At 39.3% G+C, this 18,110-nt stretch overlaps 1 protein-coding gene across 4 annotated transcripts in view; it reads right to left on the bottom strand.

Moving 5' to 3' along the window:
* Positions 1–14,493, bottom strand: part of Cept1 (choline/ethanolamine phosphotransferase 1) — a 39,687-nt gene extending 25,194 nt beyond the window's left edge. For 2 of the 4 annotated variants that reach the window (XM_032897545.1, XM_032897546.1), the window contains exons 1-3: positions 14,366–14,493; positions 6,016–6,422; positions 395–542 (exon numbers count right to left, since the gene is read on the bottom strand). In XM_032897545.1, coding sequence (XP_032753436.1) covers positions 395–542; positions 6,016–6,354 — 487 coding nt within the window. In that variant the 5' untranslated portion in view covers positions 6,355–6,422; positions 14,366–14,493. Of the gene's footprint in view, positions 1–394; positions 543–6,015; positions 6,423–14,106; positions 14,294–14,365 lie in introns of those variants that run through there. The other 2 variants (XM_032897548.1, XM_032897547.1) reach the window with 2 other exon arrangements.
* Positions 14,494–18,110: the final 3,617 nt, after the last annotated feature.

Below are 18,110 nucleotides of genomic sequence, written 5' to 3'. Positions count from 1 at the left end.
TATGGGATCTGTGATAATGATAATTACACTCTAATATTTTAAAAAGAAAAGGTCCTGGAACAGAGATGGCAGTAGAGGTAGCAGGCTTGCCTAGTGAGCATATGCAAGGCCCTGAGTGTGAACCCCAAGCACTGGAAAAAAAGAAGAAAAAAACCCAAAAAAACAAAAATAAATAAATAAATAAATAAATAAATAAAACAAACCAAGTAATTAAGTTTCCCAATAATGCCAACAATGAATAAGCACTAACCAGAACTATAAGTCTCCAAAAAACTCACTAAAATTTAATATAAAAATCATCTGCTTGAGAACTAACTAAATTTGTTTATTACAACACTGATTATCAAACTGTTTATATCAGTTAATAATTCTCAGCATTAAAAAGCAACAATACCTGTTGATAGTGAGTCACAGCCATGATCAAAAAGTTCTCCCAAAGGAGAGCTACTGTTAGTTCTTCTGGCCTGTTTCCCGTCTATAGCATCCAGTGACTGGTAAATGAAAAGGCCGCAAGCACAGGCGATGTAGGCCCACAGAGGTGCCTGCGGAGTAAGACAAGAGCAGCACTCAGACAGTCTCATTATCAGGTCTGGCTAAGTGTTTGTAACAACAGATATTTAGTCTTCATTTCAACCACATTTACATGCATGTACGTGTGTATGCATCCTCCTGAGGGCACGCACAGAACATGTGGAGGTCAGAGGTTCTCTTCTTCCGCCATGTGAGTTCAGGAATTAACTCAGGTCTTCAGGCGAAGTGGCTACTGCTTTTACCCACTGAGCCCATCTTGCCAGCCCAATTTTATCCTCATTCTCTACAAGTATTCCTGGTTGAAAGTGTGGAAGAGATGACTGAAACACTAAATAATGAAGAACTGACTGACCCCTGAAGTAACTGCAATTGTTGCAGATTTAAATTCCCTGTTTTTAAGGTTGCCCATTAAATATAATAGATTCCCTGTATCTCTGGGTTCCCTAACCAGGGATTCAATCGGCCGAATTTCTAAAGTATAAAAATCTGCATCTCTAACAAATACAGACAGACATTTTTCTTTTTAAAATAATTCCACACATAGCTACTTAAGAATATGTACACTATATTCAGCATTGCAAGTAACCCAGAGGTTCTTTACAGAACATGGAAGGGTACGTGGATTATATGCCTGCTAGACAATTTTAGAGAAGGTACTTAAGCATCTCCAGACTTGGATTTCTGTGTGGAAGTTGTAGAATCAATACTTTACAAATATCAAAGGATGACTGTACTTTGCAGAAATTTTTCAGAACTCTCATGAGGGACTACCCTGTCTCTTTTAAATTCTTCCCAGCATTTAATCAGCATGCTAGTCCTGCATGGTAGGACTACTTATAATTCTAGCATCTGGGAGGTGAAAGCAGGAGGATCAAACATTCAAGGCCAACATTGGCTACACAGATATCATGGCCAGCATGGGCTTCTTTAGTCTGTCTTCATTTTTGTTGTTTTAAAATAGGGAACCACATAGCCTAGTCTATTCCCAAGCTCTCTATATAGACAAATATGGCCTTCAAATCCCTTTGCCTCTGCCTTCCAGATTCTGGGAATACAGACATAAATACCTGACCCAAAACTTCCTTATTATATGAATAAGGGTCTGATATATAGTCCAGGCTGCTGGAATCAAAACTATAGGTAGCAGAGGCTAGCCTAGAATTCCTGATTCTCCTGCCTCTACCTCCCACTCCAGGACCTGGGATTACGGGAGTGTGTAATCATACCTGGGATTACAGGAGTGTGTTATCATACTGGAGATGCTGCCTGAACAATCAAAGCCACAAAAGAACTAGTACAGTTTCCCTTCATTTCATCAGGGAAATAATAGGTTCAACAACATTAAACACATTTCTCACTTTTTCACCTCAGGACTTCTGGTGCCCAATATGGTGAATGCATACTGAGAATGTTTGAGAACAGCCGACAATAGAAATATTTTTTCCCATTTTCTTTATCAAGAAACTTGTTTTTAACATGCTTTTACAAGGGTTCATAGAGAAACACCAGAACAAGGATGCTCTGGTTTGCAGAGGCCCTGAATCTTACTTATAGATACATCATTAAAGAATACCTTGTCTTTTCTTAAAAAATAAACCACTAATACTGATTTAAATGTTATGTATTTCTCTGTCTAGACTATGAATAAAATGTTATTATCACAGGATTTTCTTAGATAGTAGTTGTCCAGTTACATGCTATTAATATTTAAGAGTTATAAAATATTCAGTATATGCTATACTGGAAAGAGATTTTTTTTTTCTGCTAGAAATCTATTTATAACTTAGTTTTTAAACAATAATGATCTCCCCTTAAACATTTTCTTGGTGTTCCAGACTTAACACTGAGGCTATAAAAAGGACCACACAGTACATACCTCTCTGAAGCCTGAGTTACAAATCCTGAAGTCAATACACTGTTTGTAACATGATGTGCATGTAAGCAGACTGAAATGGCCAAGGAACTCTTTGTGACTAAGGAGACCCTCTTTTGGACTCAGATCTATTATTCCTTCTTCCTGAAGGACTCAGCATCCTTTAGATACTATTGCACCAACACAGTAGCCATTAAATTAAGTAAAATCAGATAAAAAAATTAGTTCTTTACTTCTATTTTTAAATGCTCAAATCAAGTAGCTAAATACTACCTTACCCATACAAAGAACACTCCCACCACCACAAATATGCTATCAAATCACTCCGCTTTGTAAAGATAAATAAAACACAGGACCTTCTTGGGGCCTACTTAGGATTTCAATGAGCTAGAGTGTTACTGTGAAAACAGATGACTTAAACTATTAGTGTGTACACATCAGGAAAAAGCAGAATAACAATTATAAGCACAAAAAAAGTAGAGACTAAGGTTTTCTTTGTTTTTCTTTTCCTTCCTTTCTGTAGATCTGTAAAAACACCTAATATTTAATTACTTTTTCCTCATTCCCATCATTTTATAACTCTCGGGGTTTTTTGTTTTGTTTTCAAAATAAGCCCCCTACTCCAAGTGTGGGCTCATATTAGTTAAAAGCCTGGCAAAGGAAGGCGCACACGTACCAGTCAGGTACTATTAATTCTGATAGGAATGTAAGAAAGTCAGTTTGCCAAATCTTGTAGAAATGCAAGGACAGTAAGAAAAGGTGGGTGATGGTTAATCTTTACTGTCAAAGTGACTGGATTTAAAATCGCCCTAGAAATACACTCCTGGGTATATCTATGAGGCTTTTTCCAAAAAGGTTAACTGAGGAGGGTAGACCAGATCCACCCTGGATAATGGGTGGCACCATCCCAGCACTGGGATCCCACACTGAGAGGGAAAATAAAGAAAGGCGGTAGAGCAACAGCATCCCTCTCTCTCTGCTTCCGGCCTGCAGATACGACGTGACCAGCTGCCTAGTGTGCCTGCCACCACTGCCTTTCCTGCTACTTTACAAGCTTCCTGCAAACCTGCAACTCAGTAAAACCCACTAGTAATGAGACAACTCAGCCTTAGTGTTCGTGTGTATAAGGCATGCAATACGGGCTGGAGAGATGGCTCAGAGGTTAAGAGCAATGGTTGCTCTTCCAGAGGACTCAATATCAACTCCCAGTATCCACATGGCAGCTCACAACTGTCTTTAACTCTAGTTCCAAAGGATCTGGCCCCTTTGCACAGACATGCAGGCAATATACCAACACACAGGTATAGAAGAAACATTATTAAAGTTCAAAGCACACATTGAACCTCACACACAACAATAGTGGGAGACTTCAACTCTCACCAGTAGATAGAACATGGAAACAGAAGCTAAACACAGACACAGTAAAAGTATTTCATTATTTTTAATTATGTGTATGTATATGCATCTATGTGTGGGTAAATGCATGTTAGTGCAAGTACCCGTGGAAGCCAGAGGACAAAGTTGGATCCCCTGTAGCTGGAGATGCAGGTGGTTATAAGCCACCAGATTTAAATTCTAAAAGCCTAACTCTGCAAGAATAATATCTCTCAATCCCCGAGTTACCTCTCTGGACCATAAAATATAAAACTAAATAACAGCAATAAAACAAAAGTCTAGTAGGTAGATAGCACATGCTTATAATCATAGTTATAGAAGATTCTGTCTCAAATTCAAAATTCTGTCACAAACAACAATGAAACCCCCAAATCAACAACAAAAGAAACAAACAAAAGCTAAGCTACACAGTTGATAAAATTTAAACACATTAGCAACTAACATAGCGAAGGGATATTTAGGTACCACACTTATAAATGAGGTCACCATTTCTATATGGAGAATTTGATTAACTTCCTTTTTATTTAAAGCATCTACCACTTTTCTTTTCGTAACAAAAACCAAGCGATTCAAACAGTGAACTTCATTTCTATTAGTATGATTGGTATCTAGACGCAGAGAGTTTGGAGGGAGGAAAAAGAAAAATGATGGAATTATATAATAATGTAAAGTGTTAAAAAAACAAAAGCTTAAAAAAATCTTTAGCATAAAAATGTATAGAATGTTCATAACACAGGTACACAGATCTTTGCCACCACTTCTGGTAAAATAGCTAAAAGAACCAGATACAATGAACTGAATCTCTTTTGGGGCTAAATTTATAGAATTTTGATTTTAAAATATGGATAAACAAAATATAAAAAACTGAAGGTGGACTTAGATGTTTGTTCTACATAGTATATATGATAGAAAAAATCAGGAATGGGAGGGAGTTTTGGGGAAGAAGTTATATACTTAACCTCTTTGACCAAATGAAACAATAATCAGCGTCTATCGACTGAGCACTCTATGCTAGACATTCTAGACACATTAATTTTCACAACACTACAAATAAGACTTAAATAAAGGGTTAGGCTTGGGTATCTTACTGCCATCTCAGAGATGACAGACTTATGGCAGAGAGAGCTGTGACTTAGTTTAATGTATCTTAAGCTGAGTCTAACAAGTATTTCTACCATGCAGCTTTGAAGGACATTATTCCTTCCATGTAGAGCACTAAAAGAGTGCTGAAGTCATTTTTCACCTTGATGCTTCCTCACAGCAATTTTTAAAATTTCCCTGTGATCAGAGCATTTTCTATTCTGTACTCAAGTAAATCTAAATCACATAAGAAAACTGCAAGAAAAATATTAGAGGAAACCAGGGTTACCTAGTGCATTCTGCAGTGTTTAATACATTACTAATATTTTGAGCCACTCTTAAACCCTGATACTCTTTCTAGATGTGGTTTAGGATTATTAAAATCTTTCCATTGCAATCAACCACCTCCTTACTGTTCCCTTATAAGGATACATAAACCTAGACCAAATCCTTTGGAATCAGGAGTCCAGGTTTCAGATAAGCCCACATGAAACAGCTCAAAGGACATGTGATGCCATTATACAACAGTATTGGGTTTTGCTCTATAAGTATCCTGACTGAAATATAGCAAGCTATTTGAGAAAATAAGTCAGGCATGGTGGTGTATTTGTAATCTCAGCACAACAGTGGAAGTTATGAAATCTGCACTCAACCTGACCTTTAGAGCAAAACTCTGTCTCCAAAAAGAAGAAATTAGAAATATATCCACACACTCTGTATTAACCATGTTTGCACAATAAAAGAAGAATTAAAAGAAAAAAAAAACTATGTAAGATGTATATGGAACAAATAGTCAGGACAGATTTGTCTTAAACGTAATACGAAGCACCACTTGCTTCCAACTCAGAACCTTTCTGTCTCAGCCTCCTTAGTGGTGTCTCAGGCATCTGATACCACACCTGGCTGAAAAAACACTTTTGAGAAGTCATGCCATCTCAGATCCCCCTTCTTGTGACTGTTAAGCAACAGTAGTATATAAAGTAAGGACAGCTTATGCAATTCATTGAAGTCGTTATAGGATATTGAAAATAGTTAGCAAATATCCAAGAGAATATTTTGTCTTTATATAAAATGATCTAAGAATTCCAATTACAATGTTTCTGGACTATAACAAACATTACTGTTGTTACTCTTACCTGCTCTGTAGCTGTAGGGCAGTAGAAGACTAACAAAATAGTTGTACAGATATTTATTGATAGTCCAATGATGGTGATGAGATTTGGGGCAATCCATGAGGGTACTCTTCCAACTAGCCATTCCCAGTATCCTTGCATTAAGGGCTCGAGAAGGGACCGTCCAGCACTCTGATACCTGTGTTCTTCTAGCCGTTTTAACTGGTGTCTTGACAGTGGTGGTGTCGGTAACTGAAACAATTTATTTAATATACACCCTGTAGTACTCATATGCCCGAAGCCCACAGGGGACTCTGGGTGAGAATCTCCACATCGTTTCCTTGTTGACCGATGCCCACTCATGGGTCTTGGTTTTCTTCTACTTGGAGACAATGACTTATCTTGTTTGGTAGCCTTCTGTGGCTATTTACCTGGGATTGGGTGAGATATACAACCAGTAAATCAACATTAAAAAGTCAGCAAAACAGAACTAACACCAAACAGGAAGCTAGTGTAGGGGTCTAACTTTAGTTCTAGCTCTTAGTAAGAAATATATAAACTTCCTTTAAATGAAGTTACGGGACTCTAATAGTCATACACTTCCACACTTACAGATTATCTGATTCTGCAGCTCACATTCCAACTTACACTGCTTCTAGTTAACAATCAGATCAAATGCTGGAAACAGGCTAGTTACTTTATACACAGATGCACACACATATACACGTGTATGGAAAAGGAGGTGACGACTTAGCAAATTAATATTAAATGAATAACAACTAAAGTGATTTTACATGCATCTGCACCTGTGCTTGCATGTGTGTGTGTGCGTGTGTGTGTGCATGTGTGTGTGTGCATGTGTGTGTGTGCGTGTGTGTGTGCATGTGTGTGTGCGTGTGTGTGTGTGTGTTTCTGAGGATTAGACCCAGGGACTTGTACATGTAAGAAAGTGCTCTACCACTAAGTTACAACACTGTCCCCTTAAACTACACTTTTTTAAATGATCATAGGTAATATTTATTAAACACCTATATCCTGCAAATTAAGAACCCTTAATAAATTAGTAAATTTCATCCTCATAACAACTCTAGAAGTGTGGGAGTATATATGCTAATCATCCTAATTTTTACAGAAAAAAGAAACTAAGGCACAGAGACTAATTAACATTTTTCAAGTCACATAGTTGTTAAGCGACTGTCAAACATAATAAATCCACTAAAGCTAAATCCAAAGATGAAAGTTTTACTGGTGGAAAGGGATACATATGGTATTATAGGTGAAACTGTACCAGAAAGTTACAAGAACAGCACTATATACACATGTGAATATATATATATATATATATATATATATATATGTATATGTATATCACTATATATACAGGTGACATGATGAAGTCCAGTAGTAAGAAAACAAAGGAAAGTGAACTGGGTGTCAGCCATAAGGACCTTTACGTACTTATTCCTTGAAGTGCTGCACTTGAATTAGAAGGCTAGAGACAACGTAATTATTATAATTAAGCATATAAGAAAATAATTATAGGAGTCCTTTCAATATTAATAGGACAGTTATATATTTATTAATCATAATGGATAAGAGAGAAAGAAAAATTACAAATTAGCTCATGATCTGAATGATTTTAAGTGCTTATATTAAGGGCAAAAAAAATGTTAATACAAATGATAGTCAAGTCTACCAGTAATTTCTATTTAAAAGGAAGAATCAACAGAAAGTTCTTAGAGATTGAATGTAAGAGATGGAAGAGATGAAAACAGTCAGCAGCTAGACAACTTATGTCTAGAGAACTAGCTGGAAAGTTTCTAATTTGTCATCTTTTGGGTTGAGGGATAACAGGGGAGCCAGGAACAAGGTCAGCAAGGGAAGGAATACACGCAAACTTCCTTTTGCAAGTGCGAGGTATTAAACTCAGAGCCTCCTATTTAATAAGCAATCCTTCCACTGCTCAGGATATACCCTTAGTCTAAGAGGTTTTGTTTTACTCTGTTTTTAAAGTGGGATTTCATTATTCCGGTGCAACAGTGGCACAAGTGTTGTAGTAGTAACCAACCACTCTCTTACTAAATCTAAGGTCCATTCCAGGAGATGCTTGATATTGCTAAGGTGGCCAAGAACCTAAGACTAGGTAGGCCATGGGCACCAGGAAAAACAAAATACTATTTTTCTAGTAAAGCAGTGGTTTAGGTCTGTGGGTCTCAACCCCTTTGGGGTTGAATGACTCTTATACAGAGGTCACGGAAGACTATGAAAAAAACACAAATACTTATTTTATTATAATTCACAACAGTAACAAAATTAGTTAGGAAATAGCAACAAGAATAATTTTATGGTTGGGGGTCACTATAACATGAGAAACTGTATTAAACAGTTGTAGCATCAGGAAGGTTGAAAATCACTGTGTTACATGAACGTATCAATAAAATGATTCCTAATGACATTCTGCTATATTCATAGATCAGAGCTTTGCTCAGCCATCACCAAAGAAACTTCTTTTTGCAGTAGATGCAAATTAATACAAAAATCCACACTGAGCAACATGCAAAGGGTGAGATATGTGGAGCACTCAGTCCTAAGTGGGATGGGTACAATGAAAACAATGTCCTCCAGATAAAACAGAACTGATACATGTATGGATCCATAGTGACTGTGACAGCACATACAGCCCTGCACAGATTCAAGCCAGATAGGATCCCAGCACTAAAAGGTGGGCATGACGGCCATCCCTAGCCAAGAAGCTATCTGCAACTGATACCCGCTTGCAAAGGAAAAGTTAGTTTTCTCTGATGGCATCTCACTGGATATATTAACTACCTAGACCCAGGAGTAATTGGTCAAGACAAAATGAATAGTGTTTTTGTAGACATTTTGTCTTATTAAGCTTTGTTTGGACATGTTTTGTCAAATTGGCCTTGTAGTTGCATATTTTGGTTTCCAATTTAGTAGTTTTGTGGATTTTATTTAATTTTTTGTTTGTATGTGTGAGTTTTGTGAGTTTTTGTGTTTTTTAAAAGAAAGACCCTGGAGTTGGGTGAGTGGAGAAAATCTGGGAGGAGTTGGGGGAGGGGGAAAGTTGGGAGTACGATAAGTATATAGTATGAAATTGTTTTTCAATTAAGAAAAAGATAGTATCTTGTTATGTTTATCTAGGTCAGTTGGCCTTGAATACTTGCACACATGCTTTCTTGCCTCAGCCTCCAAAGTAGATGGGACCACAGGTGCATGCCATTATGCCCAGCAATACACATGGTGTTTAGTTTGAGATGATGTTTTCAGTGAAATCAAAAGACTAGTTCAGGTGAGAGATGTAATTTCACTTAAAGCAAAGTATGAAAACTAGAAAACAGAGAGTTCTTGAAGGGATTAAATATTAAGAGAAGAAGAATAAAGAATCGCATGAGGAACCCATCATTACCGAATAAGAGGAGTATAGTACAAGATTAAGGACAAAACAAAGCAAGGATAATCTTGACAATCTTGACAGAACTACAATGACAGTGGCAACAAACCAACCACACCAAGAGGTATACTGTGGTCTTCTGGTTTAAAACTATCAGAAAGCAATATGAAGTTCCCAGAAATAGTGCACAATGGGAATTTATAATGTGATCTGGGATCTCATGTATCTTAACAATGGAACTAGTCAGTTGTCCTCCCCATTCCCTTTTTGTTGACAAGAACCAGTTTATTCAGCCTTGGCAGGGTAGTCCTGAGAACAGTAGGTTCTACCTTATAATGGGGAAATATGGCATAAAGCCTTATAATAAAGGAAGGGACTAAGGCAAAAAGGTGGAAAAAATTGAAAGTAGTTGTGGCAGACAGCAAGAACTCCCTTGCACTGAATACAATGTTAATGTCACATAGAGAGCAGGGTTCTCGGGTTCTCTCCCTCCCCCCACACACACACTCCAAAAACTTACTTATATGTCTAAAATCTCTGCCAATCATGTATCTCTATCTTTGGTTTAAAAAAAAAGTTAAACAAATTTCCAAAAAAAATCATCAGAGATTTAAACAACTAAGGTGTTGTGCTACACTAATGTTTAAATAATGTTTAAAAGCAAACAACTATATTATCACTTTAGATTGAAAGACAGACTAACAAACACCTTTAGGAGTTTAATTCTCTCCTCTCCCCCCATATTCTAAGATAGGATTTCACTGTGCATGCCCAGGCTGGCCTAGAATTTGCTAGTTCCAAGCTGACCCGGAACTTTTAATGCTCCAGTCTCAGCCTCCTGTGCGCTAGTATTATAGGTACCTGTCATCAAATATGGCTATAGTAATCAATTTTTCTATAATTAAAGTGGATGATACTTTTTTTGTATTTGGCAATCTGTAGTCAGCTCTTATGGAATTCCTCTAGAAATAAAAGTTTAGCTGGTTCCATTTTTATTTTGTTGTCTCAGTCTGTTTCATTATCATATTGTTTGTTATTTTGTTAAAGGCAGTACACAGAGGGTACTAGCCTATTTTAGCACTGAATAGCTACAAGCAACTGATCCTAATGGTTTTAAATTTAAGCATTTGGCAGGACTAGCTGACAAACTGATAGGACTAGCTGACGAACTGATACTTTCCTTTTAAGTTTTTCCTCTCCTGACCTAATTTCTTTTAACCTTTTGTTGTTCATTGAAAAAAATACATTGTTGAAAATTTGTTTCTGATCTAGCCATTATGCAAACCATACATTTTAAAATCAATGAGTTTTTGAACATTTCAATCTGGCAACATTGTCTCTCTGTACATCTACTAGTAACAGCACTGTGAACGTGAATTCAGGCACAAGCACCCTGACATACTGATGACTGCTTTACTTTCAACTCATGCCAACAGCCAGAGAAGTTGCTGACACTGTTCCAGGTCATCTCCACCTTTCCTTCTGCAATCCCATAGGAGAGGAGCTAGTGACAATGGGAAAACAACAACAAGCCATGGGTATCTGAATTTTACCAAATTGAAAAGCTAATGCATGCCAAAGGAGCAGACAGCAGCAAACGGAAGCTTAGAAGAGGAAGAATAAAGAGTGTGAGAATGGAAATTTGGAAGATATTACAAATATTAACAAAAGTTATCTCAACTGATTGAAATTTTGTGTGTGGAGTCAGGCCTATGTTTAACAAGGTATGCACAAAATATCTTTTCCTTACTACATAAGAAATTAAAATCAAACAAAATAAAAGTTAAAGATAACCCAGCAAAGTACAAGTTATTGCTGATAGCCTAGAAGCATACCAGTCAGGGTAGTGTTTATGAGAGGAGAGTTCTAAGTTCCAAATGTGCCTACTATACAAGACAGGCATGGCCAAGCTCCCACACCCAGCACGTACTAAATCCCAGGAGGCAAGCAGTAACACCACACAGCACGGCAGATACTATACAGAAAATAAAGTGCTGAGACAGAAAAGAGTTGGAAGAACACATTTTAAACAGGGATGGAACCAAAAAAGGAACTTTTCTACCCCTCTCAGAAGAAAAGAGGGAACTAGTATTTTAAGAGCAATATGAAGAATAGTCTAAGAAGTGGAGAATGAGACAGTAAAGTGTGCCTTATTTGGGTACCTAAGAAATTACAAAGGCAGAACAAAAGTAAAACCAGATAGGGAAATGAAGTGTGAAGCATCACTGAATGCAGAGGTTCACAGGCTGTGGTTAAGCACTGGGATTTTACTTAGATTGAATGGAAAATTACCAATGAGCTTGTACAAAGCCTACAATCTTAGTGTACAGCCTGTTAACTGAGAACAGGCTTTCATAATTATGAAAGCAATTTTAAACTGAAAAAAAAAAAACTGGCTGCCTGTGGAAATTCAGTTTACAATATTGACCACTGTGGTAACCTTTCCACTTGTACTCGGTAAACACCCTCCCTCCTGCTACAACCTGACTCTAGTGCTCTACTTTCCTGTGGCCCTTATCTTACTTTGAAGGTTTTCTGTTTGTAGAACTTGATTTTGTCTTTACCCCTAACAGGGTTCTTTAAGTTCCAAGACCATGGGCCCATTCCTGTTAACATTCTTTCCCCCACAATAATCCCATACCATCAGTGACATGAAAAAGAGCACTTGGTTGTTCTAGACCTAGAAAGAGATCCCATTTTACACTCTCAAAAAATGCAAACAGGTGTGTGAGTCAGGGTGAGTGGGTCTTGTCCTCAACTAAGTTATAGTATGTACCACCCAATAAACTTTTTGGAGGCATAAAGGGGTCATTATCTGACAAAAGCATTTTCCTATTAGGCATGGATATATATGTTTGACAAAGAAACAACAATTAATGGATACATTTACTAAAATCCACCAATTTCTAAGTTTTCAAGTCTCCCATGAAGAACACAGGTTAACAGTGTCTGACCCACCTTATTTCTGTCACGGATGGTGGGTGGGGGTGGGTATGAGGGAGGTGGGAGCATCTGACAAATATCACATTTAAAACAGAAACAGAAAACTCAACTGCTGAGCAGACCATAAACTTACACAATATCCAACTTGTGTGAAGTTCTAGAACTTCCCTTCTGCCCCACCCCCACGGCCCCCACCCATGTACAAGGGTGCCAGGTTTTTATCAGCACTGATTCAGCAGTATGTTCACAAGCTTTTCGGTGGGCCCCAGTTGTACACAGCTTTCTGACCTCTGCCACTACTACAGTAGAGTACTGATGGCGGAGATTATTAGGGAAGAGACCATAGAGGAAAAGAGAAAGAAAAACAGGAGCAAGAAAAGAAAGGCAATTAATAGGATCACAGGATTAAGTTCAGCATTATTTAACAAATGATACCTAAAATATGTTCGTGGGGGGGGGGGGTTGGGGGGTGGAGTTTTTTTCTGTACTCAGAAGCAGACTGCACTGAGTAACACAGCTTAGATCTGGTGTTTTCTGTGTGAAATTGTGGATTCCTTAAAGGAGGAAATAACTTTGGAGGGGGGACCAAAAGCCTGGAGCCATATTCATTTTTATGTTCTTTTTAAAAACAGTGCTGCATGGCCCTCAAAATGAACACCACCAGCATTTCTAGGCAGTTTAAAGAGCAAAATATGGCCAGGTCGTGGTGCCTTTGACCGCAGCACTCAGGAGGTAGAGAGAGGCAGGTGGATCCCGGAGTTGACAGAGTTCTGGTCTACACAGCAAGTACCAGAACAGCTCAGGACACATAAAGAAACTCTGTTTAGAAAAAAAGAAAAAGAAAAAAAACAACCCAACCAACCAACAACAAAAACCACAAACAAACAACAACAAAAAGCAAAACATGTAGCTTAGAAAAGAAAGTGCTATGCGGTAAAGTGTAATTGGTAATGTGACAGTCAGATTTACCTAATTCGTTTCTTACAAGTGTTGCGTTGTAATGGCTAGCTGTACTGGGACTTCAGTTACTCTCAGCATAGAATAAATATGTGGCAAACTGCTTTTAAAGCCTCAAATCTCATCCAATGCCAATAGTTTTAAATTGATAATGTTCCAAATGTCTTATACAGTATCCTTGCGTTTGAGCCAGTCAATTCAGCACACACATATCTCAACACATCCCTGACAGTTCTGGAGTAGAAAGGAGATATTCTAACAACTTACAAATTATACTTGTTGAAAACTGACAAGGGATTTGAGTATTGCTGTAATAGAGGTTGCCTGGTGAGTTAAAGAGTTTTAGCAAAGCCATATATTCAACAGCAATGATACAACACGGCAAAAACTGGTATCAAAATGCCAAGCACCGAGCTGGAAAACTCAAACTCGGTAAAATGTAAAGCTTGAGGTTCAGCCAAGCATTCCTGGGAACACAGGCAAACCCCAGCGATCTCCTTCTAAGAACGCGGCTGAAATAAAACTCTAGCTGGCAATCTCTGAGCCTGTCAATATGGGCTGAAATTTCTAGAAAAGTTGCCCAACAAGAAGCGTGGCCCAAGCCAGGAAACATCACTACCGCCTCCCAAAAGGACAGCAAAGACCGCACAGGATGCTGCATGGTTCGTGGACTTGGCAACACCGGGCCAGGAGGGTGTGGACCCGCCAGGCAAGGTCGGTTCCGCGAAGCCAGCGCCCCAGCCCTCGGCTCACCGGGGGTTAGCCTGGGGTGCTCCCTCCCACGACCACGTCTCGCATACCGCGCAGGCGCCCCTCCACCTCCGACTCCAGAGCCTTCGGGACAGCCAGCGTTGCCCCTCGTCGTCCCCACAACACCGCGCGCGAGGCCAACCAGCGCCAGCAAGGACGGCGTTCCCCTTCAGCTAGTCAGTCCGCAGCTACCCAGTTATGTCCAGCCCAGAGCCTCCTGCCCTCGCTCCGCTCCTCCCGGGAGAAAAGCGCCCCGCCACGTCCGCGACATCCCCGCCCATTCCCTAGGCCGGGCCCCCGCAGCCTTACCCCGAACCCAACAAGCACAAGCCTAGAAATAGCAACTCCGACTCCAGGCGACTGAGTGACTGATAGGCGGCAGCACGTTCACGACACTTTCACGATTGCCGTAAAGAGGGGGACTCGGAAAAGGCTGCTGCGCGCCTCCGAGCTACTCGGGAGCGCGCCCCGGGGCTCCGCCCAGACTTCTACTGTGGGCCTCTTCTGCACTTTGAGGCTAGAGCTGGCCTGTCCCGGACAGGAAAGAAGGTGAGTGGGAGGGGGGAAATAGCTGGCCTGGTGCCCAGCGTGTTGTCTCGTTGGGTGCTGTATCGAAGGGTGGTTCACAAGCTTAGAGCGAAGGCGCAACGCGTGTCCCCTTAGTCCCACCGGCGCGCGAGCCACGCGAACCGCGGCAGCCTCACCTGGCTTCGTGAGCTTCTTGATGCACAGGATCGGAGTCGCCGGTAAGTTCCGGGAACCCACCGATCACCGGAGTTGACAACTAGACTGACGTCTCCGCGTCTTACTTTTTCTCTCTTTAATACCTCTACCACCAGCTTGTCCCAAGCGGTGCTTCGTGCCAAGCTTGGTGTCCCTTATATTTAACTGGTGCCAGGCACAGTGAAGCTCTTGTACTACAAGACTTAGGGGGTGTGTGCAGGAGGTTGCTTTTGTTCAATCAGCTAAGGAAACCTTTGCCCTAATACACTTGGTCATCCCTGTGCCCTTATTTCTACTTGTTGGGGGCTGGGGAAGTTCAGCACTGAGATCAGTGGTGACCTTGTGTTTACACAGAGCTCAATCTACACCCCTTGATTGTGTTTAAGGGAGTGGTCCCTAGTTGAAAGGAAATCCTAACAGCAGCATTCCTTTGAAAAGCACTGAGACAGGAGTAAGTTCTCCAGCTTTCTCAGTTTTAATTTATAAAGAAGTACCCAAATGCAACAAATTTGTGCTGCGGTATTAAATTTTAATTTCTCGGCTGTGTAACTAGATGCTATGAGATCTAGCCATTGGAAAACGTTACATTTGTCAGAGGCCATATCAGGATTTGGGAAAATAGTCATTGTTATGCTTTGTCTGTAGCCTGATGCTTCAGTGTGCCTCTGAGAAAAGCCTAGGGCCACCTGTTCGTTCACTTGGAACATCCAGAGTTTACATTTTTATTATCCTTTGGTTGTTATTACTCAGAAGAAACAACATTAAAAAGTTCATTTTATTACCTGTGGCCTTTAAATGCTTGTGAAAAGAAATGTAACTGGATTTCTGACTCATAGAACTTCAAAGTAAGCAGAGAAGATGGGTGAAAGATGAAAAACGATTTGTTAAACACTCTTAGTGTTGTGTAAAGTTTTCTTATATTTTTTTAAAAGTAATTTTAAAGCTTTCCTTTTTTGGTTCTGGAAATTGAATTTAAGGCCTCTTATTTTCTATGCAAACATTTTTTAAAAGGGTTCTTGAATGTTTTGACCCATAAAATGGTTAACCATTACACTTATAACCTGCTTGGTCAGAAATTGCTCTCATAATTTAGTCTTTGGAGAGGAAGGTTCTGGACAGTTGACAGTCTTCCATATCTTCCTGTCTGCTTTAGTTTCTCAGTTGTCTCTGGAAGACTATTTTAAGCCCTGCCTTGCGTCTAAGCAAGGTTAAACAGTAAGAATCTTCAAAGCCTAAATATATACAAGTACATCATATCTCAAAAATTTCATAAACAGCTGTATATGGGTAGTTATGACTGGAATTTAAGAATCGTTATAATATTTTATATTTATTACAAAAAGAATACTGTATCTCAGAAATTTGCCTGAAACCCAATAAGTAGAAAGTAATAATTATGGAATTAAAAGAAAAGATTCAGGTGTTAGCAGCCAGAATACAGCAAATACATAGGCGAATGCCATCAGCAAACCACTGAACTGAGAACGGGACTCCCGTTGAAGGAATCAGAGAAAGGACTGAAAGAGCTTGAAGGGGCTCGAGACCCCTTATGAACAACAATGCCAACCAACCAGAGCTTCCAGGGACTAAGCCACTACCCAAAGACTATACATGGACTGACCCTAGGCTCCAACCTCATAGGTAGCAATGAATAGCCTAGTAAGAGCACTAGTGGAAGGGGAAGCCCTTGGTCCTGCTAAGACTGAACCCCCAGTGAACGTGATTGTTGGGGGGAGGGTGGTAATGGGGGGAGGATGGGGAGGGGAACAGCCATATAGAAGGGGAGGGGGAGGGGTTAGGGGAATGTTGGCCTAGAAACCAGGAAAGGGAATAACAATCGAAATGTAAATAAGAAATAATAAAGTTATTATTAATAAAGAAAAAAAAAGTTCAGGTGTTAGAGAAATGTATCTGCTGTGCCAAACAATAAGAAAATTAACTTCCTACAATTAAAACTTTCTAAAAATTATAGCTAGTAGGTCACTATTATAAAAGATCTCAAGCATCAGGTTCTTAAAGGAAACATTTTGCTCACAATGCTGCATTCAGGCCACAGATAGTGGCTAATATTTGTGTGCTACTTAAAATCTTGAGATTGAAATGATAATATATTTTCTTTGTGAATCAGTTTCAGGATTTAAAAGGGAACCAGTTTGGACAGTTCTGAAGATTGACATTTCGGGACTCAGAACACAGGTAGTTTTCTTTTGAGTTGTGAAAAGGAGCCCAGACTTACTGACCACTTATGAAAGAACTTCACATCTACTATCTCATTTAGTATTTCAATAAACCTCACTGAAACAACTATTCTTTTAGATGGTTTAACAAATGAAGCTGGCGCTTTGAGATAGTTCAGCATGTAAGATATTTACTGGCAACTCTGGTGACCTGAGTTCAATCCCTGGGACACACATAGTCGAAACTGATTCCTGGGTTTACACCCCCAACCTCCACTTGATCTCCCCACCCACTATACATATAAAACATATAAATAAATGTAATATAAAAATACTGGACAATATTAAAGGCTACTATTGATTATATATCACCAGTGTATTAGGGTCTTTCCTCGATGTCTCTGTAACTTCTATAATAACTGTCTAGCAGGTCTGCTGGAATTTTTCTATGATAGGAAAATGACTGTACTTTGTCTAGTTGCTAGCCCCTAGACATCTGGATTTTATTTACATAGGCTCTGGGTTGCACTGAACTATCCTTTCAGCCCTCTGCTATGTTTTGGACATTAAGGATTTAAAAGTAATTAACAGTAAAATGGGGAGGAGGCTCTCCTACTAGTAGTGGGATGAGCAAAATATTCCAAGCATACATTTTACCCAAATACCTAAATGCTGAATAGGTCATATTAGCTTTTCAAATGCAAAACACATTTTTCTGTGAAAGAAAGGGGAGTTCTTCAACCAGGCATGGTGGCCCATGCCATAATCCAAGAACTTGGAGGTAAGACAGGATGATTTTAAGTTTTAGATACCTTAGACAGTAGTGTATTCTAGGCCAGCCTAGATGGTAAAAACATATCTCAACCTTCCATATCCTCCCAAAACAAAGAGAGGGAAATCCTCAAGGCTGGAAAGTCAGACAAGGAACTAAAGCAAGAGGAGTAACCTAGCTGTTCTTTGGAAGCATTTGGCTTATAACAAAACAGTGAAGGACCAGGAATAGAATTCTGCCTCCTACTAGAACAGGGATATCTCCATCTCCTGGTTCGAGACAGTGTTTTTATGGATTATGCAAAAAGTATCATAATTTCAGTAAGTACTATTTTCATAAGCTAAAAAGCAAACATTTTCTCTTAATTACGTACCTCCTTTCC

The sequence above is a fragment of the Rattus rattus genome, chromosome 3, assembly GCF_011064425.1.
Source record: "Rattus rattus isolate New Zealand chromosome 3, Rrattus_CSIRO_v1, whole genome shotgun sequence".
NCBI lineage: Eukaryota > Metazoa > Chordata > Mammalia > Rodentia > Muridae > Rattus > Rattus rattus.
Note: the sequence above shows the minus strand (reverse complement) of the source record. Positions and strands in the feature narration are given on the sequence as shown.